General features: G+C 35.6%; 2 protein-coding genes across 3 annotated transcripts; one reads left to right on the plus strand and one right to left on the minus strand.

Annotated features, from left to right (window-relative positions):
* The first annotated feature begins 2,360 nt into the window (after window positions 1-2,360).
* gpr37l1a (G protein-coupled receptor 37 like 1a) lies at window positions 2,361-7,116 on the plus strand. The gene is made up of 2 exons (XM_059543613.1): window positions 2,361-3,036; window positions 5,269-7,116. The coding sequence occupies exons 1-2, from the start codon at window positions 2,437-2,439 to the stop codon at window positions 6,178-6,180; spliced, it is 1,512 nt and encodes a 503-aa protein (XP_059399596.1). The 5' UTR covers window positions 2,361-2,436; the 3' UTR covers window positions 6,181-7,116.
* Window positions 7,117-12,164: 5,048 nt separating this feature from the next.
* Window positions 12,165-16,076, minus strand: arl8a (ADP-ribosylation factor-like 8A). Of its 2 annotated transcripts, XM_059544191.1 has the most exons (7): window positions 15,833-16,069; window positions 14,808-14,888; window positions 13,717-13,790; window positions 13,539-13,632; window positions 13,369-13,436; window positions 13,201-13,271; window positions 12,165-12,956 (listed from the first exon to the last, which is right to left on the minus strand). In XM_059544191.1, the coding sequence occupies exons 1-7, from the start codon at window positions 15,953-15,955 to the stop codon at window positions 12,907-12,909; spliced, it is 561 nt and encodes a 186-aa protein (XP_059400174.1). In that variant the 5' UTR covers window positions 15,956-16,069; the 3' UTR covers window positions 12,165-12,906. The 2 variants fall into 2 exon arrangements, with proteins under 2 accessions (XP_059400174.1, XP_059400175.1); XM_059544192.1 differs by lacking the exons at window positions 12,165-12,956; window positions 13,369-13,436 and having other exon boundaries at window positions 13,218-13,271; window positions 15,833-16,076.
* Window positions 16,077-25,654: the final 9,578 nt, after the last annotated feature.

Raw genomic sequence — 25,654 nt, forward strand, 5'->3', positions numbered from 1 at the left:
CACATTGTTTATGAGTGATATTAATATGAATTTGTAGATTTGAAGTACCTCTATATCTGTATATTTCCATTGTGAGTTATATTAATATGGATTAGTTTTGAGGTACTTGATGTTGTTCTAACCCTGATGGGAATTTAAATGAATCTGTGTATTTGCATTATTTATTAGTGATAGATGAATGTAATTTTATAATGGACTTATTTTGTAATATGTAGATGTAGATGAAACTCTATTTTCATTATTCATGAGATTTTTTTTAAATGGTTGGTGTTTTAAGGTTCATTTGTACATTTAAAGCCTTGAATATTTGAAATTACAGTAGCATTCTTTCAGTAATAGTAATTATTTTTGTTAATATCAATAAATGACTAGTTCTATGCACTTTGAGTGAGCTTTTTTCAGTATTCATGGGTGACTTTTTTATGTGATATATAAATTAATGTGCATATATAAAATGCACATTAATTTTCTGACAGCAGGAGACGCTTTTGGCAACAACAATTTTTTTTTTAAAGAATAAATAAATAAAATTCCTGACCTAAATGTGAACATTTCAAGATGTTTTAAGGCTCATAAATTGGATAATAATATAGGTTTGAAAGCAAGTCAGTGGGCAGTAGTAGCATACATAGTTTTTCAAGGTAACAGATTCTTAAACATGAGAATCAGATTAAATGTTGCTATGATTCATCCACGCTACAAACTGGAAACAGAGAAGATATAGTTGGTTTGTGCTTATGAATTTAATAAACTCAGTTATCATTATCCTGGTAGCCTTCAGTAAAATCACTGTATAAAATGATTAAACGGGAGTATTATTTTTTTATTCACACTGATAGCAAATAATCTTATCCAATAACTTTAAACTGATTTTGACTTTTTAAGGCCTTTTTTTCTAAAAGTGTTCATTATATTTTGAGTCAAATTCTTACATTTAATCAGTGAATTAGAATAAAAAAAAAAAGACATTTGAGTTTAAGGAAATGAAATTAAAACAGAAGCTGCATCTGAAGAGGTGTTTAGGAGTATTTACACACTGCAGGACATGAACCTGAAATTACAAATGCATTGATAATATTTTGATATATTAAACATAAAACGTTTAATGCTGATATTTTAAATGATTTAAAACATAAAAAAATTGGGAAAAAGGTCTAAATGTAAAATTAAAGCCTCCAGGAAATCACCGTTAATAAGTGAGTCATTGCGATTGAACCGAGTCATTTAAACAGTTGATTCATTCAGGAACGAATCACCGTCATGTTCCTCAGACACAGAACAGTGCTGTGGCTGTGTTTGAAATTAGGTTTGTTGGCAAAATGGAGCAAAAACATGTAATATGGTGTCTAAAACAGAAGTCTCTTAATTGACTTCTTGTTTACTGAGCTGTTGTAAAAAATCAATAATCACATTTGTAATCAAAATAAACGGCACACTTCGTGTGAAATTGATTAACTATATGAAGTGGTATGGTCTGCACCCATGTCTTGAATTTGTGATTATTCTAAATCTATTTTAATAGACTGAATCACGCAGTGAAAGACCGCGCTTTAAATGCGCATGCGCACTCGACTTCACGTACTGTACGCGTGCGCTCTTTAGGGGTGTTCCTCGATCATGTCAAATCGCACATCGTTATAATAACAATTACGATATTATCTCAGACGATATATATGGCACACCTCCCCTTACGAAAATTAACCATGGTTTTACTACAAATAAAACCAAAAAACCATGGTTACTATAGTTAATCCATGGTAACCACAAATTAACCATGGTTTTGCTAAATTAACCATAGTTTAACCATGGTATTTGTAGTAAATCTGTTGACAAATGGTAGTCAACACGCCAAAAAACCATGGGTTACTACAGTTTTACTCTAATAAAACCATGGTTATTTTTCGTAAGGGCTACCCCTGAGGCATCTCAGATGAGGAGATCTGTAATCTTGGCTTTTTTGGAAATATCGGGGACCTCAATGGTGGTACGGCCCTGTGTGTGGAAATAAGAAAAGCAGAGAGATTTTTTTCTTGCACACCTGCATTCCTCTACATTACAAAATGATGCGCGGAGATGTTCGGTTAACTGCGTCGCTTTTACAAGCGTGAGTTAGGATAATACTTTGCATATAGACCAGTTGTTGTTTCCGCGATCATAAATGTAAATGGATACACTGACAAATAAAGTAAATAAACTTGAGATTTATATTGGGGCACGTGCCCCAGTAAAAGGGGTCTAGTGAGGCCTCTGGAAACATCTCCAAAAACTCTCCACTTTTCAGTGTGGTTTCTGGTCCACAAGGGGGCAGGATTTATTCTGGCGCTCTTCAGGAGTTTGATAAGTATCTAGAGGAGCAGGACTTGTTGAGATGATCAGACTGGAGCTCCGCTCATCCACAGCACATCGCTCATCATCCGGATCCGTGAGAGCGTCGCGATGATGCCGAACGCGTTATTCGCTCTGATTGTGTTCGTCGGCTCACTTCAGGCGGATAAACGCGCGGCGGAGATGAAGATGAGCCTGATGGAGTCATCATCATCATCATCATCAGCCTCGTCGTTGGAGCTGAACCCCTCCGCAGCGCAGATGCTGAATCGGGATGCTGAAGCTGATGAAGATGCGCGCGCGCCGAGAGTTCCGCGCGGGTCCAAACACAAGCAGCGCGAGCGGAACGCGCACCGACACCCGCGACCGCATCCCGACCCCGACGCGTTCTTCACCACGCCGCGAGCGTTCAACGGCTCCCTGCGCGTCCACAACCCGCTGCACCCGCTCACGGAGGAGTCGTACAGCGCGTACGCCGTCATGCTGCTCGCGCTCATCGTGTTCTCCGCGGGCGTCGTGGGTAACCTGGCGCTCATGTGCATCGTGTCGCACAACTATTACCTGAAGAGCACGTGGAACTGCGCGCTGGCCAGCCTGGCCTTCTGGGACTTCATGCTCCTGTTCTTCTGTCTGCCGGTGGTCATCTTCAACGAGCTGACCAAGAGGAGACTGATGGGAGATCTGTCCTGCAGGATAGTGCCATATGTGGAGGTGTGTGATCAATCAAAGCACCAATCAGTCAATTAATTAGGCAACCAATCAGACAGTCTGTTCATATATCTGATATACACACATCTAGCACACGTACATCTCAGAGACGTCTATTTAACGTCTGCAAGACGTGTTTTTAGTTTTTTTGCTAATCTGTGATACATCTACAGGTGTTTCCTGTCAGACGTCAAACAGACGTTTAGAAGATGTTTATGATGTAAAACTGACATCTTAGAAACGTCTGTCAGATGTTTGTACACAGCAGATGAAGTGATCTTTATCAGGCAAACAAAAATATGTTCTAAGAACTTTTTGTTTATGTTCCCGTATTATTAAGAAAAAAATACTTCAGAAATCCCAGTCTGCAAGAGGCCTGATAAAGATCTCTTCATCTGCTGTGTACAAACATCTGATAGACATCTCTAAGATATCAGTTTTACATCATAAACATCTTCTAAACGTCTGTTAGGAAACATACTGTAGATGTATCACAGATGAGCAAACACTCTAAAAACACGTCTTGCAGATGTAATGAGATGTGAGATGTGTGTGTGTTGTAAGGGATGCTCTCGGAATATTCAGAACTTAGTAGTTTTTAAATGTTAAAGAATTCAGATGTCAAGGAAACATCCAATTGTATCACTTTGCAAACATTATGAGAACATTACTTTAGAATGTTATCTGAACGTTCAAGAAACATTTAAATATGCCAGGCCAACTTCCAACCAAATATTTTCAGAATAAATAAATAAATATATATGAGGCAGAGTGGCTTCAGAGTGAGATCAGATATCTGATAGTTTTTTTATTTTTCTGCTATCCATAGAGAGTTGTAAAGTCGTGAAACAATGCATATTTCCTTAACGTTTGGATAGCCAACAACTTTTTAGAACATTTCCAAAAACTGGACGTTATGAGCACATGGAGAACATTCTGAAATGATGTTTTTATAACTTAACAGGAACGTTAGCATAACGTTCTTAGAACATATTTTTGTTAGCTGGGTAGATGTTTTTGTGCTAACACTTTGATAACGTTACCTGGGCATCTAAGCAAACAAACAAACAAAATCCATCTGTTACTTGAAATAATAAAGTTTCTATCAAAAAACAGATTACCATTGGTGCGACGTCCCAAAACGTGTCAATACAACAGTACTTTTTTTGTAATTGAGCAGACATTAATTTTCTCTTATTCACCCTTAAAACATAAAACTGTAACTAACCGTCGTTTCTTGAGTTCATTTTCCAGCCTCCTCTTTACAGCACCAGCTCTCCCGATTGTCATGTAAATGAGATATCCGGGTAATTAGCGGCACTAATCGGGCTCATTAGCGTTTTGAATGAGTGTTTAGAGTGTGTTTCAAGGGCAGGATTGTTTATGGAGGGTGTTTGCATGTCTGTTGACCCACTTATGTGTACTAAAACATTTTATTATATGGCAGTAAATTAACACATTAGATGAGATGCAAATTAATTCAGCCTGTATAATATAGACAGTCACTCATGAACATTAACCCTTATTTAGCCTATATCACACTTACTGACTAGTGATGGCATAACCCATATACCATAGCATTGAATGATAGCATATTCATATACCATGGTACTTAGATGGTTTTCCAATGCATTCCAAATAATACCATGGTACTTCCATAGTATAGGTCAAAAAATGTGGTTTTACCATGATATGTGTACAAAAAACAGAGTATCATCATTGTTTATGTTCAAAAAACATAATCATGGTATCCAAAATAATGGTATTACTATGGTAGATGTCCAGAAAACATGGTTTTACCATGGTACATGTCCAAAAACCACCAGAATAGATATGTGGTATGATCATTGTAAATGTCTAAAAAACATGGTATGACCATAGAACTGTTAACCATGATAAAACATTGTAGGATCATGGTAAATGTCCTAAATGTCCTAAAAAATTTTACATGTTCAAAAACATGGCATCGCCATAGTAGACATCCAAAAAGGATTGGTATCACCATGGTAAACACATATATAAAAAATGGTTTTACCATTGTATGTCCATAAAACAAGGTATCTTCATGGTAAATGTCCAAAACATATGTTAACTATGGCACATATCCAAAAAAAAAAAAAAACTTTTATGGTGCTATAGGTCCAAAAATGTAGTATTACCATTGTTTCTTGCTGGTCATGTGATTTCATGTCAATCTGTATGTTGCTGACATGTGTTTGATGATGTGTGTTTCAGGTGACATCTCTCGGCGTGACCACGTTCACTCTGTGCGCGCTCAGCATCGACCGCTTCCACGCAGTGACTAGCGTTCAGTCGCGGCTGCAGCAGATCGAGTCCTGTCAGTCCATCCTGGCCAAGCTGTCGGTGATCTGGGTGGGATCTCTGGTTCTGGCCGCCCCGGAGCTGCTGATGTGGCAGCTGCAGCAGGAAGTGTCTCCACGGACGGGTCTGCCGGTGGACTCGTGCATTCAGCAGCCATCTGTGACGCTTCCTGAGACACTGTACTCACTGGTGCTGACATACCATCAGGCCAGAATGTGGTGGACATTTGGATGTTTCTTCTGCATGCCGCTGTTGTTCACCGGCGCGTGTCAGCTGCTCACGCGACACGTCACGAGCGAGAACGCCAAGAGCAAAGCTGCACGTCCATCCTCCACATCATCTTCATCGTCCTCCGTGTCCTCGTCTCTGAAGAAGCAGCGGCGGGAGCGTCAGCTGACTCGTACAGTGGTGGCCTTGGCGTCCATTTACGCCATTTGCAGTTTGCCGGAAAACGCCTGGAACATCGTTTTGGCCTACGCAGGCGTGGAGGTGGGCGTGGCCACAAAGGCACTGCTCGCTCTGATTGGCCAGTTCCTGTTGTTCGTGCGGGCGGCAGCGACGCCCATCCTGTTGCTCTGCATGTGTCGCTCTCTCGGACGGGCATTCATGGACTGCTGCTGCTGCTGTTGTGATGAGTGTCTGCCGGATCCTTCGTCGTCGTCCATGTCTTCGTCCACCAACGCCACAGCCGTCTCCTCGTCCCTGTCCTCACCTGTCTCCGTCCAGGAGGAGAAGCTGAAGATCGTGTCAGGGACGTCGCCCGCGGTGTTCTTCGATAAAGTGAAGGATGGTCCACCCGAGCTGATCATCGGAACGCCATGTTGATCTCGGAATGTTGGAATCCGTATCCGTTTATAAAAACAGTGAATGAAATATCACCGATCGCTAACACTCTTAAAGGGACAGTTCACACAAAAATTATAATTCCGTTGCCATTAAACGTTCCAAACCTATTTGAGTTTATTCTGTTTAAAGATTACAAAAATGTGTTAATTATGACTATATTTTATCAAATTAAAAATATGATCAAATTTAAATGTTTTAAGCTATACAATTATCATGCCATGATTCAACGCTGGATGAGGAGAGTTAAACGCAGAAATGCAATTTCCCATTTCTTTACCTACGTCCAAAAAGTCTAGTTTTTTACTTTATCACGTTTAGCGACTTAACAATCCTCGATTAGTTGCTGTATTTCAGTCTGTAAGTCTATTTTCTTTATAGATCCATCACTTCTACACTACAGAAATACGAAGAAGTTTATTGTACTTCATTGGAATTAATAACTAATATTTTGTTTATCCATAAACTTTGTATTGCTGGATGGACCGTTGCGGCAAACTTGAAAACTTGTTGTATTTTTATGCACTTAATTAATTTTCTTATCTTTAAATGGTCAGTGTTTAAAAATGAACCAATGGTTTGGAAAAGCATAAATCATCTTTTCAGATCAATCTTTATACGTTTTGAAGAATTTGTATTTTATTTTATTGAGTCTGTCTCACATTTCAAAAGACTGTCTGATTTGCTGCTGGAATTAAACGACTTGTGCACGTTTACAAACTCTCAGCGGAGACAAACGACTCTATGAACTATGGAAAAATACTGAAAAAAACTTTGCAACTTTAACACGTTAGATAGTAATGATTATAATAGCGAAAATGAACCTGATATAGCTGAACATATTGTTAGCATCGAATCTTTTGTATTTCTTTTTTGTACTTGGTTGCAGCCAATAAAATAAATACTTTTAAAATAAAATACTTTTTGCTTCTCTGTTTGACTCACACAAGCACTCAAAGGATTTGTACTTATGTGACCTGTCTGTGTGAAAGAACTGGACACACAGTTGAACTGCTGTCTCTTGGCCGTTCTGAAGTGATTTTCCTCCTACAGTAGATTCTCAGGAGGAGTCGTGGGGGCCCATAAGGCCTGTATTGTTCCCGAGCCGCGGCCCCCGCGCTGAATATCAATAGCGGCCCCTGAGCGGTTGCTAAGTGACTGTCACACGCCAGCTTCGGCATTCAGACTCCAAACAGCGGCGGACCAGAAACAGACTCACATTCTCTCAGACCGCTGGTTGTTGTGGAGACGGGGCCCTTGCGTTTATGTGGGTAACACGGAGGGGCAGTTCAGCTGTTCTATGGGAAGAATGGGGTAACAAGTAATCTGGGGTGGATTAAACGCTCTGTGCTGTCACGAACCGTACAGAATGAGGTCAAGAGTGTGTTTTACACTTAAAAAAAGTAGTAGTAGTTTCAAGCTGATTCTTGGGGCACAATCTTTTAAAGTTTGTTGTCTGGTACCAAACCTTAGAACACAAGGGGTGATTAAACCAGATGATATTCAGGTTTCCAAAACTTGATCAGAAAGATTATCTGAGCTGAACGTGAAAACTGGCCATAGAAGGAACAATGTCCACAACAGCGCCCCTTGTGGTGAAATTGTGCATAATGTCAAAAACAAATATTTTTTTAAATGTTTAAATAATATTATAGTAATATATAAATAATAAACACAATTTTGTGATATATTTGTAAAATATAAATCTAAAATAAAGTATTTTGTCTGTATCTGCTTTATCTACTTTTATTAACGAAAACGCAATTAGCGCACTGTTGCTCAGGTGAACGCAATTTCAGTTTTCCTTGTCTAGAGTAAAAAAAAAAGTGAAAATACATGCTCTGATAATCCTGTAATCAAATTAGGTTACATCAGCTAATTATAAAAAGTTCTGACTATAAACTCAATCACTACACATATTTTTCTAAATATTAATCATTGACTGATTTTCCAAATTATGTCAACAAAATTGTTTTTTGTTACATTTAACTCACTTCTGTGAACAGTTTTGTCTCTAGACCGTTAACTCACACAATGATGGATTGGTATATCTGCCATTCAATAATATTAATGAAAGCGCTTGAGCGTTGCTCTGTTGCTATGGTGATCCCCTCAGGCGAACTTTTTAGCACAAAATCAAAATACATGCTGACAAACATGTAATCTACATAACTAATTATGTTAATTACAGCTACAAACTAACTCAAACACTACCCATTATGGAAGCCCATTTCAGCCACTGAAAAAAAAAGGTTATTGCGACTTTTTTTCTCACAATTCTGACTTTTTCCTCTTATAAAGTCCAATTGTGAGGAGAAAAAAGAATATTCAGAATATTCAAGTTTTCAGAATTGCGAGTTTATATCTCACAATTCAGACTTGACTTGCAATTGCGTTAAAAGTCAGAATTTCGAGATCGAAAATTGCAATTCTGAGAATAAAAAAGTAAAATTCGAGATAAAAAACTCGCAAAATCAGATTTTATTCTTGCTATTACTCGTTTAAATCTCGCGATTCTGACTTTTTATTATTATTTTTTTTATTGTGAAATATAAACTTTATAATATAGTTATAAGGTCCAACTTTGAAGGGGATGTTTTTACATTATTTTTTAGAACTGCGACTTTGTCTCAGAATTGCAAGTTTATATCATGCAATTCAGAGGAAAAAAAGTTGCAATAACCTTTTTTATATATTTTTTTAAATCAGTGGCAGAAACGGGCTTCCATAAACGATGTCTTAAACAAACAAACAAACAAAAAAAAAACATTATTTATGAATCTTTTCGAAATGAAGCTGTCCCCAGATGTTCACAAAAGAAGGTTTTGTCACATTTAACTCACTTCTGTGAACACTTTTGTTCCTAAACTAGAAACCCACACAGTGTCCCTCATAAAGGCTTATTTTGTTACAGATATGAATTCATGAATGACAATCAGCATCATAAAAACACACATAGAAAACAGTACTGTGGTGTTATGGTACTGAGTGTTTAACATATTCACATTACAGTAGTGTAGTATTCCAAAAACGTATTTAATTATATGTTTTAGGTAAACCACAGTAGTCTCCCCAGAGAGTGTGTGTTTATATTTATTCAAGAGTTGTGTGTGTGTTTTGTGTGGGTTGACGGCTCTCTGACACTGTTTGTTTTGTTCCGCTGAAGTAGACCGAAGCTCCGCGTGAGGTAGCCGTGGAAACCCTCTCAAGGCCGCTCCAGATCACCGCGGGCTCGGCGGAACCGACCGTCAGCAGCACCGCGGGGCTCGACGTCCGTCCGCGGGAGCAGGAAGACCGATCCGCTGGACATCCGGCTCGTCAGCGCGCGCTGTCACCGTTTCCGTGACAACACTGACCTCTGGACTTCTCACATCCTACAGGCTGAATAAGAGGCCAAAACCGGTCCAAAACCAACAGCAGTAAGGGGTCTGACGGGATGAATGCAAACAGACAGACCGCGCAGGAACCCAGTTAACTCGCTAAAACTAACAGAGCGCTGGAGCGTTTGTGTACGTTTGAATAAAAAAGAGCGCGAAAGCCGCTGATATGACGTTAGTGTAGTGCGCGGTTTCTATGCGATTGCTCGGGGTTCTGATCTCTTATCTGAGACTGTGCAATTTCAGTATGAGATCAATTAATATAATCATTTATTTTGGGATAAAAAATTCATTTAACATGTATTATTGTTTAATAACTATTTTTAATTGTCACGTTAAATCAGTAAACGTGTAGTTAACCTTAAAATAAAAATAAAACTGCTGAATAGATTTAATCTTATTAATAATTAATCAGAGAAATATTTGTATGTATCTTCTGACCTCTGCTGGAGAATCTGAAGACTGAAGCTCACTGTAGTGCACAGTATATACTACATACTATTTTTTTAAGATAGCATACTTGTATATCATTAAGGTTCCGCAAGTGCAAAAAAGTAAAAAATGGTGCACAACACATACTACAGAAATATAGTATGATATGGTACACTATTCTGAATCTTTTCTGATCACATTTACGCCAAAAGCACCACATTTAAACTCTTTGTAAATCGAAATCACATCTTTATTAAAGAAAGAAGAAACCGTGGTTCTGAGAGGGAAATCATTTAATTTAATTTTTAAATAATCTGTAAATAACAAGAACAACATGTATAGTTATCACAGCGACTACGAGAGAATAGAAAGATCCCAAATGAACAACTCAAAGTGATCGAGTCTGGAACAGAAACACCTGTTATGTGACTGCTTTAAAAAGTTACTGTCTGATCCATATAAAGGAGGGGGTGGTGGGGCATCATCGAGCTTGGTCCAATCACACGCTGATTATACAGTAACTATGGCAACTAGCTCCATCCCATAAAGAGTCATGCAGGGGGGAGAAATCGCATGATTCCCCAACAACAAAAGAGTGACACTGCTACAAACAATTAAAATATCAAAAGAAAACATTATGGCCACATGTAATTAGACATGACAAATTTGAATCAACACACATACAGAAGATGACAAGAGCCCATGAGCTCATGTCCATGATGAAGGAGAGAACATGAACTGCAAAAAGAGCAGCAGAAAAACTAACGTTCTACGATCAATGGCGAATCAAATAACACAACACAACAAAGCAACAATCCGACCGTCATAATCCATAAAGTGCTACACACTCCACACTTCATTAACGAAGTTGAGGATGACTTCATAAGTGACTTTTACAAATTTGACTTTGACAAAGTAATTTACGAACATAAAGTCACGTAACAGTTGGAATGAACAGATATCCAAGTAATTTATGAAAACAACTTTGCTATTATAACTTCATAAAAGATGTCAATAAAATCAAGGAAGTTGACTTGGTTAGCTTGACTTTTGCAAATCAGCTTCAACAAAGTCATTTACGAACTTGATATTACGTAACTTGCGCAAGTTGTGCGCAACTATGTTGACTTTAAAAGAAGTCGACTTAAATAGGTTGACTTTTTAAATTACTGTTATAAAGTTGATTTTGACAATGCCATTTATGAACTTTGAGTATGAATGTAACTTCATAGTTTGACTTTTCGCAAATTACTTTCAGAATCAACTTTGTTACGTCGGCTTCATTATACTAATGCTGTCTATGTCACAAGTGCACAACTTTGTACAGAACTAAAAGTTGGCTTCGTAATGAGTAATGACTGCTATTATCAACAAAGCTTGTTTGCAGTACTTTTTGATGACAGTTAAATTTTAGTAAAAATAACTTTTGTAACTATGGTGATTGTAACCAGTGTTGTAACACAAACTTTAAATCAAAGTCGACTTAGTAACATGACTTCGTAAAAAGTGTAGCAGTGTTGATTACCACCACTTTATTGCATTGCGTCGTTCACACTTGTGTAGACGATGAACTAATGACAATCAAACATTAGTGAAGATTAATATAAAGTGATTAACAATTGCGCAAAAATCAACAGAATAAACCTACGGCATTTATAAAGTAAATATTACTCTAGTCTACATGATGGCATCCGTGCACAAAACACCATCCCTTACTCTCTCTCTCTCTCTCTCACACACACACACACACACACAACCTGTTTGTTCAGATTGCTGTGATATGAGTGGGGTCTTCTATATTAATATTGTTATCGTTATTATTATCATAGGATGCTAATCACAGTAAGACAAACACTGTAATGTTTAGGAGGGTGATCTCATTTGGTTCAAGTTGCTATTTACATAATACAGTTGAAAAACACTGTGAAAAAACATGAGTAAAAACATGCCAAAAACAACCAAAATATGTCAATTTACATATGTATAATCTACTGACGCGTTTATAAGCAGTTATGATCTAAGCCAAAAAACGCCCACACGTGCGATAAAAACTAAACAGGCTGTAAACAAAATAATCAAAGCGAGAAAAATCACAAGATCTTCGTCTCTCCCCAATAGGAACAGCGTTCGGAAACAACACTGGACTTCAGCAGGAGATTCGCACAACATTTGCGGCTCCGCTGTTTTTATTAGCGCAACGATATGAGGGTCCGACAGAGACAGATCAACATTTGTCGTCTGATACAGTATTGCGTCCCGTCGAGAAATCAAATAAAACACTGATGTTGCTCTGCACACGCTCGCAGACGTTCCTAAAAACAAAACAACGTGGTTGCCATGACAACCCACCGACGTCAACGATACAATGCTGTAGTCACAATGACTCAAAAAAAAAACGTATAAAACCTACTCTTGGACACATTAAACTCTTCAGAATGATTCATGTGCTTTCAGATAAAAATATTTCATAATGCTACAATATTAACGCAAACCATGTGACCCTGATGCCCACGGGATGATGTCATGTTTGTAGAAACGACGCTAGCACCGGGTCACGCTAACAGACTAATGATACAAGATTTAACATCTTGCTAGACGCAAAGCAACAGTGTAAATCAACGTAATCTCCCAGCGAACGTTCAGAGATCATGTGGAATGTTCTCATAATCTTGAAAAAAAACTTTAAAATAAGATGCCGGCGCGAGCGCCCTGAAGCATAAAACGTGTCATGTGACTTCATGACAAACCATAAAAAAGCAATGATGATAATGATGTGGATTAGTTTATAAGAACAGAGGGAGGGGCGGATGCTTGTTTGTCTCGAAAGAAATCAAGAGACGCCTAAAATACAGTCGATCACATGATGCGGTTCCTCCAATCAGATGCTGGCTCCGCCTCCTCAGCTCCGCCGGGTCCGCGAGTGCTGGATCAGCCACTGTAGTGTGATGTCTAGAAAACACATGACCACAAGCTTATTAATATATCTCCCACCCACATTTATTCAATTTCCAGCAAACTATCCTGCCCACAACACACAGACGTCAGCCAATCACAGAGCTCACAGACATTTTAAGTGACGTCTTAAAGGTACAGTAACACAGAAAGCCTGTTAAATGGGATCTTTCATTTCTGCAAGTTCTCAGCGATTGATGTATATAGTGTAAAACTAACATAAGTATCATTCGAGTCTTACCAATGTTGTCCTGCTCCTTACAGGAGATTGAGTAACAGCAGATCTCTCTGTCCTGGATGGTCGAAAGGTTCCTGAAGATCACATTTAACAAGCGTTTTCAGTCATCAGATCAGAACCAGACTACATTAAAACTTCAGATGCTTTGGATTCAGTTTCAGATGAACTCACATTCTCTCAATGAGCTCCTTCTCATCCAGAGCTCCGGGAAGATCTCGCTTATTGCCCAAAACCAGAACCTGAGGAAAGAGGGAAACTTTGCCAATCCAATATTCAACACAGACTAAAAAAAAATCTATAGAATATAGAAAAGATAAGAGAAAAGATCACATCAGACTCACTGGGATTCCCTGCAGCTGGGGTTTGTCTAACAAGTTGTGCAGTTCGTTCTTCGACGCCTCGATCTTCTCTGGATCGGCCGCATCAACCATGTACCTGAAGGACACACACGATCTGTTATATGCGCATGTCATCATAACGGCATTTACGTAACGTAGCTGAAATGAAGACTAAACTCACACGATAGCGCTGACGCCGCGACAGTATCGCTCCCACATGCTCCTAAAGCGCGGCTGACCGCCGATGTCCCACAACTGCAGCAAACACACAAGAACACAGTAAACCACATGGAAACCAGCAGAAATAAAAGCCATTAAATATTTGAAATTAAATATCACATAATCCTATTATTACACAATTATATAAATAAAATTATGCATTTTACTAAATTTAAAAATACATTTATTTTGTGAAATTTTAAAATCGAATTACAGATTAAGACAACTACTAAATTTAAATTAAAGATTATTTAAAGAAGACTTGTATTTTTATACATAAAACAATCATTTTTTTTTTTAAAGTGTTTTATCTTACTATTTATTTTATATGAAATGTGCAACTTTTGTAATTTTTTGATTGCAATTTAAAACACATGTGATTTCACTATTTTCTAGCAATAGCTACTGAATAAACATGAAAACTAAATAAAAATATCATTTTTAGAGACAACTTATTTTTTAAATGCATTAAAAATGCAATTTTTTACTTTAAGACAGTTGCAGGTAAAGCTATATTTTAACTATTTATTTTATCTTATTATTATTAATTAATGTTATTTAATTATTTTTGCATGTTGAAACGTCTCATTACAATGTTAAACGGATGTGATTTTGATATCTTCTAGCAACGACTACTAATTAACCTTTTTTTTTTTTTATTTTACTTTAAAAATATATATATATTAATGTATAAATCAGGGTTCCAATTCAGAAGGAGCTGGCTAATTTAAGTTGAAATGTTTATAGTTATTGATAAACTTATGCTTCCCATAAACTAAAGGAACATTTAGTTTTTATCATTTTTCTTGCAATAACTTTGGTAAAAGGTTTGAATGACTGAGCTTGATAAATACAGTCAACACTAAAATATGAGTCCAAATTAAGTTAACATTGTTTTTAAAATAATGCTCTCAAGAACAGTTTTTATTTATATTTATTTCAAATGAATTGTTTAAATACAAATACTGCATATAAGAACTCAATATTGAAATGCTTGTTTGGCTCTGCAGTGTCATTGGTGTGATCTCATCTGAATCACACAGATCTCCTGACCTTGATGGTGACGTTTCCCTTGGTGATCTTGCGCATGTTGAAGCCGACCGTAGGGATCATGTCCTCGCTGAACTGACCCGACTGCAGGACGACAGACAGACAGAGACACACATCACCCATCTGATGTGACCAAACCTCCCTGTGATCTACTGCTGCTAAACACCTCGGTTTATGCACCGACGTGTGTCGATTACTGTTCAATACAATACACATGATTGGACACAATGCCTGACACTTTTGATTGACAAATGCTGGACTGGACAGGACAGGACCCCCCAGTCTGACTCAATCTGATACACTGTGTCTGATAAAGAAAGTTATAATGCTGTCTATGATACTTTGTGTCTGAAAGTGCTATATTCTGATCTGATACATTATAACTAATAACATTGTATCTGTGATGATACTGTATGTGATACATTGTGTCGGCTAAATGAATAAATGAATGAATTCTGTTCAGGACAGTTTGTGTCCGATCTGATGTTGTATCTAATTAGATATATATGACACACAGTATCTGATTTGATCTGATGATGCTGTATGTGACACATTACATCTAATAATGTTGTATCTGCGCTAATGATGCTGAATCTTTAGTGTCTGATCTAATGATGCACATCATGTCTCTGCTGATGCTTAATCTGTTGTGTTGTATCTTCAACATTGTGTCTGATCTGAGCGCACTGTATGATACATAGTATCTGACACACTGTTTCATCTGATGACTGTATATAATGAATATGATACACTGTATCTGATTTGATCTGACAATGCTGTATGTGAAACATTATATCTAATAAAGTTGAATCGTATGTATTGTATCTCATCTAATGATGCACACGATGTATCTGATGTGTCTAGGTCTGCTGACCCGGACACACTGTGTCTGATCTATTGTTTCTGAACTGACACACATCATATACTCGTGTCTGATCTCTGTGTAATCAGCGGCGCGGTGTCGGTCACGAGACCCGTTACTGGAGCGAGGCCTGTGATGAAGCGAGCGGCAGGAAAGGCTTGATTACCGCGATCACGTTGACGAAGGTGGTTTTCCCCGAGTACTGCAGGCCGACGAGCGTTAGCTCCATCTCCTCCTTCCAGAAGAGCGCCTTGAACCAGTCCAGCAGCTTGTTGAACAGCGCGATCATGGTGCGGCTCGAGCTCGGTCCGGGTCTGCTGCTGCTGCTGCTCGCGGCGCGTTCTTCCTCATTGGGTGGGGTTTCACATCCACGCACAGCTGATCCAAACAATGCGGGACTCGCGGCGCCACGCGCCCCCTACTGGACGCGCGCCGATGACGTCACCGCCCGTCGCAAATATTTAATCTTCTGTGAACTTTTACAAGAGGTGAGGTGTTTTTTTTTTTTTCTGGTTTTCCTGTCTTTAATGTATCTGTTTATTGTTTGATGCATATATAAAAAAGTCATATAATGCAAATAACAGTAAAATAGTAGCATTATAAGATCTATAGATATAACCTATGAATAATTTTCGATAACTAAATTACATTTTAAAATGGTGTGAATTTTTAAAAATATATATTTTTTAAAATAAATATAAGACACTTATTTTTTACTCACGAAAAGCTCTTCAAAAAAATAATAAATAAATAAAATAAACCAGTTATGCATTACAAGTTTTGTAATTTAGTTTAATTATTTTTTTATTATTATTTGTAAATGTGTTGTTATTGAAATATACAAAATAGGCCAGCGTTTTATATCAAATAAAGTATATATTATTATTAAGATTTATGAAGTGATTTGTGTACTTGTACAAATAAAATGTATGTTATGTATCGGAGCCAAAGTAAAAGATTTATGTGCAGTTTGATAAAATCTGAGTTAATATTTGGTCAGGTCAAGAATTATGGAGTTTAAACCTCCCTTTGGTCATTATAAACTGCACTTTTATGGAGCTTATAATATGACAATTATATTTGAATTGTGTAAATTTGATTTTTTTTTAATTTTAACATTTGAAATTGAACACAGTTGATTTTTTATGACAGTTTTTTATAGACAGAAAGAACGAGGTGTTCGAATACAACAAAATAAAGCAGCTTATAATGAAGTGTGCATAATATACTTATACGTATAATAAATTTTTCTGTGTATAACACTTGAAGAGTGACAGAAAATAAAAGACACAGCAAGGTGAAACCAAAAAACGATATTAAAAAGTCAAAATAAAAGAAATAGGACATTAAAGGAAGGGTTTTTGCTGCTTTACAAAGCCAGACCTATTTGTTGTTATCCCAGTTTTACACTTATATAAAGTCCCATTTACTTCTTTTAAGAGGAATTCAAAGCTACGCGAACATCATATTCTCGAGTCTGTTGTAAGAAACCTTTCATTTGATGATGACAAAGTGTTATATTTTGTAAATTCTTGTAAAGCCTTTGTGATGCCTGTTATAAACAAACAAGCAAACAATAAAATGTTAAAAAGAACAGCATTTATTCAAAATATAAATCGTTTCTAACAATATAAATCAAAATAATTTAACACCTCCTTGATGAATAAAAGTTTTAATTTCTTTCACACACACAAAAAAATAAAAAATAAAATAAAATTGTCCCCGAGCCTTTGAACTGTAGTGTATATTAGTCTCTGCAGGTGGCGCTGCTAGCAACAGAGACACAGTTAACTCTAATTATAACTAAACACTATGGTCTGTATGTTGGTGTTCGCATGTAACATTTTAGCTAAAGTAATCCATTCACATGGTGCTTTTGGTTTCATGTGGATCACTATTATTGTAAAAACAACACAAACAATCAAAAACTTCAATGTATCAGAAATAGTGGCATACTATGGTTTTACCACACAATAATTTGTAAATTACAGTGTCAGACTTATAGGAGTTATGGTATACTGATTTATTTTATTCAAGTAAACTATTTTATTGGTATTATTGTATTTTGATTATTATATATAGTGAGAATACCATGCTTCACTGTTGGTTGTGTTTATATGCAGTCAGAGGCGATCACCATGGCAACAGCAGCGATTCCTCTCAACGAACTGACCTCAGATCAGCAACGAACACTTTTAACGCGTAGCGTGTATGAGAAAGAGTTTTTAACCCGCTTTGAGCCAGTACATGTGAAACAAAACGAAAATACAAATACATGTTTGTTAATAAATAAGCTTTATCTAAACTCTTTTTGAATGTGTGTGTTTTTTATTATTAACGAGAGAAAAACGAACCAGTTTAAAGGCAGTCGAACCGCCTTCGCTGATCCAAACAATCAGTCATTAAATCGCATTTTGCAGGATTTTTCATAAAAAAATATATTTTGTCCTTATGATAATGTAATTGTGTTTGTGAAAAAAGGAAACAATGATGTGCCGCTACTTGTAGTTCCAGAAAAACTTATATAATAATCCTAAATACATTTCTGATGCTTAGTTTCTGCTGAGGTAAAAAAGAAAAGGAAAAAGACGTTAGAAAACGCGCGCTATTTTTGATCTGAATCTCTCGCTTCGTCTGAATCAGTGTGAGATAACAGGACTGACGTTAATTAACCATGTAACGTGGCTGTTCTTAAAACTTACAATAAATTTGATTTTATCACCTATGCCCAATTTATTAGCAAACCATGCAGTACTACAATGTGCCCAGCAGAGGTCAGCAGCTTTACTCTCTTTGTGATCGGAGCTCAAACTAGTTTGTTCCTCAGATTATCTCTGAACTAAGTGTAGCGACATATATGTTTTTTTTTTTGACATTTTAAAATGTTTGTCTCAGTTGAGGTGGCGAATAAGAACAAATATTGAGACGTTTTTAAAAGCCTTTTCAAAATGTTTTCTGTTTTACAGTACACACACACTTGTTCTCAGTTCTTCCTCGACAACAGTCTGTGATTGGCTGAGCTGTTGTGACGTCAGCCAGTGACGAGGGGCAAGAAAAAAACTGCGGTTTTGGGGTTTCCTCCTCAGACATATCTTTCTCTATATGTGTGTGTGTACAGGAGAGGAACGTTAAACCGAGGACACACCCAGACTAAGATCATACCAGAACACACACACACACACACACACACTGGTGTTGAGTTCTATTGAGCTGATGAGGGTGGAGTGTGTTTAGGTGACATGCCAACAATACAAATAATCTTGAATTACTGCAAAAGTCTGTTCTATGGAAAGGTGTGTGTGTGTGTGTGTATGCTGGACCAACATGTATGTGTGCTTGTGTGTGTGTGCCTAAGTAAAGTACTTCTAAATCTGTGTTAGTTTAGTCGTTCAGTTCTTTTAGCCCTTTTAGTGTTTGAAAAAACAAGTGGTAGAAACAGGAAATACTCTGAATTCTGGGCTGATCTCTTCCCGTCATGAACAGAGATCAGGTACATGGCCGAATTAATCAAGAAACTTCACTTTAGAGCCTCAGATGATGCTCTTTCAGTTGAGATGAGTTGAATTTCATTTTTACAGACGTGTCACCAGTCACGCATATTAATATGCACGACAGCAATATTAGTTAAAAAACTTTTAAAAAAGAGAAAAGAAAATTAGAATTATTCCCTTGTCAAATAACTGAAATAAACTGAAGTATTAATAGTTACTAAAACTATTAAAGCTAAAATAATGAATTACTAAAATTGCAATAAAAATGAATTAAAGTTCAATAGAAATATTTAAAATGACAAAAGCACATAACAACATTACTAAAACAAGCTGAAATTTTAAATGTTTTATTAGCAAGGTACTGAAATAAGATGCATTATTAACATATCAATAACTACTTAAACTAAACTGAAATAAAGAATAAACTAGAAATAAACTAAAGCTAAATAGAAATTTTAACAAAACTAATAAAAGCATGGAACAAAATGACTGAAAACTAAAAATTGAAATGTACCATTCGCAACTAACTGAAGATAAGTTGAAACTGAAGTATTAAAGCGTATAACAAACACTAGCATGATTTGGAGAGCAGCTTAAATTAGTTTATATTGAGACCTCTGACTTCTGGTTATTTAGTGCTTTTAGTATTTAGAGCAAATCTGAGCTGAGTGTAGGAGAAACTGTTGAGATCTCATGTGTGATCTATACTCTGCATGTGTATGAAGGGTTAACGTGTCCTGGTTTGCGGTGCTGAGCATCAGCTGAGGGATTGTTTGGATTGTGATGGGGATGGTTTAGTTGTTTGAGGATTTGGGGGCAGTGTGTGTGTGTGTGTGTGTGTGTGTGTGTTTGGAGAGACAGCTGCTGGTTTAGGGTCCCGGGAACTTTAGGACAATGAGACACTGTGAGACTTCGGCAAGCAGCTGCCAAACACGTCAACACGACTAAATCACTTTACAAACTCTCACAAAACTAAATCTGCTCACGCTACTTCACTTTCCTCAGCATGGTTTGTTTTGCTTCCTGGATTCTTTCCGCAGAGGATCCTGCTGGAGTCTCAATGGCTAATCAACAGGCTGAAAGGAAGAATGTAGTAAAACAATATCTCCTTATGTTCAAGATTTTTTTATTAAATCTATTCAGATCAAAAACTTTATGGTCTATCTAGGCTACTATCTACTTATGGTCACTACTACGTAGTGGTAGAAAATTAAGATTAATTTAACATCAGTCTTAACATCAAAACACACTAAAATAGACACACAAAAATTACAAGAAAACTTGGAAAAAAAACTTAGCACAACAACAGAACTAAATCTTAGAAAACTTGGTGATAAAAACTTAGAAACTTAGTTCAAAAACTAAGAAAGAAAACTTAGAAACGTAGTCGTAAAACATTAAAAAAAAAAAAAAAAACAGAACTAAAACTCAAACAACTTAGTCCAGAAACGTAGAAAGATTGGAAAATATTTACAAATTTAGTTCTAAATCTCATGGAGAGAAAAACTTTTTTTTTCTGAAACGATTCAGAAAGCTTAGTCCAAAAACTAAGACAAAAAAACCTTAGAAACGTAGTCAGAAAACTTAAAACTGTACAAACTTAGTACTAAAATTTAGAAAAACAGAACTAAATCTTAGAAAACTTTGGGATAAAAACGTAGAACCTTAGTCCTAAAACTAAAAAAAAAAAAAAAAAAAAAAACAGAACTAAAACAACTTAGTCCAAAAACGTAGAAAGCGTGGAAAAACCTTACAAACTAAGTTTAGATAAACTTAGAAAACTAAGGAAAAAAAACCTTAGAAACTCAGAAAACTTAGTTCAAAAACTAAGAAAACATAGTCAAAAAAATAAGAAAGCTTAGTTCTTAATCTTATAAAGCTTAGAGAGACAAAAAAATGGAATACTCAGAAAACTTAGTTATTGCACTATGGATAAAATAATGTCTCAAACAGGCTCTCTGCTCCTCTGCTCTGCATTCATTTTATAGCTGCATACTTCTACTAGATGAAGACTAGCGACTCATTTGGGACTGTTTTATTTCTCCTGAGGAATTTTAGGAGAAACATTTGAGATCTAGCAGACAGTTTCACCAGTTCCTGTGCCCTTCCTCCACCAGTCTGAGACTCTTTTGTGAGGCATTAAACACACACAGTGAATGGCCATCGTTCACACGCCCACGGGACGCTGTTTGTGAAACTCCAGGAGCTTTGAGCTGAACAAGTTTGATTTGCAAATCATTTGTGTGTGTCTCTCTGATCCAGAAACACGGGGGTAAGGGGGGAATGCTGTTTCATTTACATTGTTGCTCAGTCTCTCTCCTCTATGTATGTAGGCTATATATTGTTTTTCTTGCAATTTTGGTTTGCCTAACTAAATGATTTTTCACTGAGAACAGAAAATGGACATAAAGCAGTATCATTTGTGATAGACGGGTGTCTTAAAATCTATTTTTTCCCTCTAAAATTTAAGTATTTGTCTTTGTTCCACACTTTTTGCTGTGGTGTTTCCCCTCTTTCATTATATTTAAGGAAGTGACATCATGAAAGACATTTTTTTACCACATGGTCAAACCAAAGTGAGTTTCTGTCACAGTTTTTTTTTAGCAGTTTTTCATGACGTTTAATTGTTTAATGATATCATCAAGCTTAATAGTTAGATTCTTATGTAAAAACAAATATAGCAAGTGATTTTATTTTTGGCAAAAACTATTGTTCGCAAGGTACAAGATTACTGTAAATAATACGAATTGTTGATATTTATTAGTTATAACCATTATGGAAATTTTGTTCAGATTTTCTACTGGTTTTTCTATTTAAATAGGAAGGTCAAAATAACAGCATTAATTTGAAATAGAAATATTCTGTCACAACATAAATGTCTCTTTTGATAAATTTAATGTGTTGAATTAAAGTTTTTTTTTTAAATAATCCTACCAACCCCAAACCTCTGAATATATATTGTACGTTTTTGGTAGAAATATCCAAATGGCACTAGTTCCTAAGAATAACCTTTCAAGGGCCGTTGTGATTCTATTACAGATCAAATCATATACAAAAACTTAGAATCTTGGTCCTTAGAAAAAACTTAGAAATTTAGTACTGAAAACTATAATACCTTAGAATTAAAACTTAGTAAACTAAGAAATTTTTGAAACTTAGTATGACACTTCATGGTGAGACTATCTTATGTTGTTTAAAATGGATATTGTGCTGGGGATAAAAAATACACACAAATTAAATACAATTAATACACGTTAGTAGATGTCAGTGAATCACACGACAAGAAAATCCTGGACTGTTTTTTAGACTCCATCTGAACAGAACGAGTGACAACAACTATTTTAAAGATTAAAAGTGTAATTTTCTATCACACAGTGATCATCATTACATAAAATAGACACATAATACTAAAAACAAAACAAAAAAAGAAACGTATAAACTTAATACTAACACTTAAGAAAAAATTTAAATACTTAGAAACTTAGTACTAAAACTCAGAGAAGTTAGAAAATACTTAGAAACTTATTTCTAAAACTTAGAAAAAAGTTAAAATACTTAGAAACTTAGTACTAAAACTCAGAGAAGTTAGAAAATACTTAGAAACTTATTTCTAAAACTTAGAAAAAAGTTAAAATACTTAGAAACTTAGTACTAAAACTCAGAGAAAAGTTAAAATACTTTGAAACTTAGTACTAAAACTCAGAGAAGTTAGAAAATACTTAGAAACGTATTTCTAAAACTTAGAAACTTAGTACTAAAACTCAGAGAAATTAGAAAATACTTAGAAACTTATTTCTAAAACTTAGAAACTTAGTACTAAAACTCAGAGAAAAGTTAAAATACTTTGAAACTTAGTACTAAAACTCAGAGAAGTTAGAAAATACTTAGAAACGTATTTCTAAAACTTAGAAACTTAGTACTAAAACTCAGAGAAATTAGAAAATACTTAGAAACTTATTTCTAAAACTTAGAAACTTAGTACTAAAACTCAGAGAAAAGTTAAAATACTTTGAAACTTAGTACTAAAACTCAGAGAAATTAGAAAATACTTAGAGACTTATTTCTAAAACTTAGAAACTTAGTACTAAAACTCAGAGAAATTAGAAAATACTTAGAAACTTAGTACTAAAACTCAGAGAAAAGTTAAAATACTTAGAAACTTAGTACTAAAACTCAGAGAAATTAGAAAATACTTAGAAACTTATTTCTAAAACTTAGAAACTTAGTACTAAAACTCAGAGAAAAGTTAAAATACTTAGAAACTTAGTACTAAAACTCAGAGAAATTAGAAAATACTTAGAAACTTATTTCTAAAACTTAGAAACTTAGTACTAAAACTCAGAGAAATTAAAAAATACTTAGAAACTTATTTCTAAAACTTAGAAACTTAGTACTAAAACTCAGAGAAATTAAAAAATACTTAGAAACTTATTTCTAAAACTTAGAAACTTAGTACTAAAACTCAGAGAAATTAAAAAATACTTAGAAACTTATTTCTAAAACTTAGAAACTTAGTACTAAAACTCAGAGAAATTAGAAAATACTTAGAAACTTATTTCTAAAACTTAGAAACTTAGTACTAAAACTCAGAGAAATTAAAAAATACTTAGAAACTTATTTCTAAAACTTAGAAACTTAGTACTAAAACTAAGAGAAATTAGAAAATACTTAGAAACTTATTTCTAAAACTTAGAAACTTAGTACTAAAACTCAGAGAAATTAAAAAATACTTAGAAACTTATTTCTAAAACTTGGAAAAAAGTTAAAATACTTAGAAACTTAGTACTAAAACTGCCCGGTTGCATGAAACTCCTTAAGTGAGGGTTTCCCTGAGGGAGAAAAAATCCCTGAGGTAAGGGATTTCATTAAGAGCGTTGCAAGAAACCTCTTAACTGTCACCCTTACCTTAGTGTTTATACTAAGTGTTTCACAGTCGTTTCTGACAACATGCGGCAAAGATCACCGCGGTTGCTATAGTTACTACCTCTAACAGTAAACAGAACATAACGAACCACAAAGCCAAACCCTTACTAAAACTACATTTGTATTAATATATTTGAGCTATGGAGAGTACAAACATAACAGAAAACAAAAAAACGTAAACCAAACTGGACAGAGGACGGAAAGGCAATTATTGTTTTCGTAAGTGGTTATAATAATAATAATACTTTTCAGCCTTTCATCAACCATTCATCGTCTCCAAGAGATTATTACGATCATTAAAAACACGCCTTGGTATTTCCTCCTCTTCAATTAACACTAAATCAGCCATCGTATTTTTAGTTTAAGTTGACTTAAGGGAGCTGTTTTGGTCCCTTAAATTTATTAAGGTGAAATGGCCACTAAGGACTTTGTAGCAACTCTTAAGGGAACACTTAGATAATTAAGGGGAAAAACTTAATAACAGCCTTAAGTTCCTTAAGGAAACCCTTAGGGTTTTTTTCTTGCAACCCAAGTTTCACTAAGGGTACCCTTAACCTTATATCTAAGGGATTTCTTAGCTTAAGGAGTTTCATGCAACCGGGCACAGAGAAATTAGAAAATACTTAGAAACTTATTTCTAAAACTTAGAAAAAAGTTAAAATACATAGAAACGTAGTACTAAAACTTAAAAACATGGAAAATACTTAGAAACTTAGTACTTAAAGTAAAAAAAAAAAAGACATAAAAAAGTAGTTCTGAAACTACATGTAGTTCTGAAACAGATTTTTTTAAAAATACTTCTAAATTTTGGAAAAAATGTAAAACACTTAGAAATTTTGTACTAAAACTTTTAAATACACAGAAATGTAGTACTATTTTTTTTACTATTTTGCCTTGTTTAAATTAATTTTTTACTAAGAATAAAAGATACACACACCCAAAATACATTTTAAACACATTAGCAGATGTTAGATGTTCAGTGGAAGGTTGATGCTTCTCCTGAAAACTGACCAGCGTAATCTTCAAAGTTTCACAAGAGCGCTTAATAATGTCTCAAACTGTGCTCAGATTTGTCTGTGATCTTAATATGAGCTCAAACTTTGAGATATTGCATTGTTTAAATGGACACTGCGCTAGAGATAAAAGACAAACAAACACAAATGCAGTTAGAACATATAAGTGTATATCAGCCAATCACATGGCAAGAAAACACAGCACCTGAAGGGTCAGAGGTCGCACAGGACCCCCATCATAACATCGGACACCATGTAAACAGAGTAAATGACAACAGCTGAAACAAATGAGACACTCAAAATGTCTTGATATCATTGAACATGTAAAAATGTTCTAAAAATGTACATCTCAAATAATTTCTTGTAAGTAAAGAGTATCTCTCTCTTTGTGTGTCTCTCTCTCTTCTACTGAACGGCGGAATGGTGTGTGTGTGTGTGTGTGTGTGTGTGTGTTGAAGCGTCAGTAGAGTCTCTGAACAATAGTGTTGATCTCCATATGTGTGCGGCCATCTGCCCGTGTGTGTTTGTGTCTGAGTCGCACACACACTCGCTCACAAAACC

The sequence above is a fragment of the Carassius carassius genome, chromosome 48, assembly GCF_963082965.1.
Source record: "Carassius carassius chromosome 48, fCarCar2.1, whole genome shotgun sequence".
Lineage (NCBI taxonomy): Eukaryota > Metazoa > Chordata > Actinopteri > Cypriniformes > Cyprinidae > Carassius > Carassius carassius.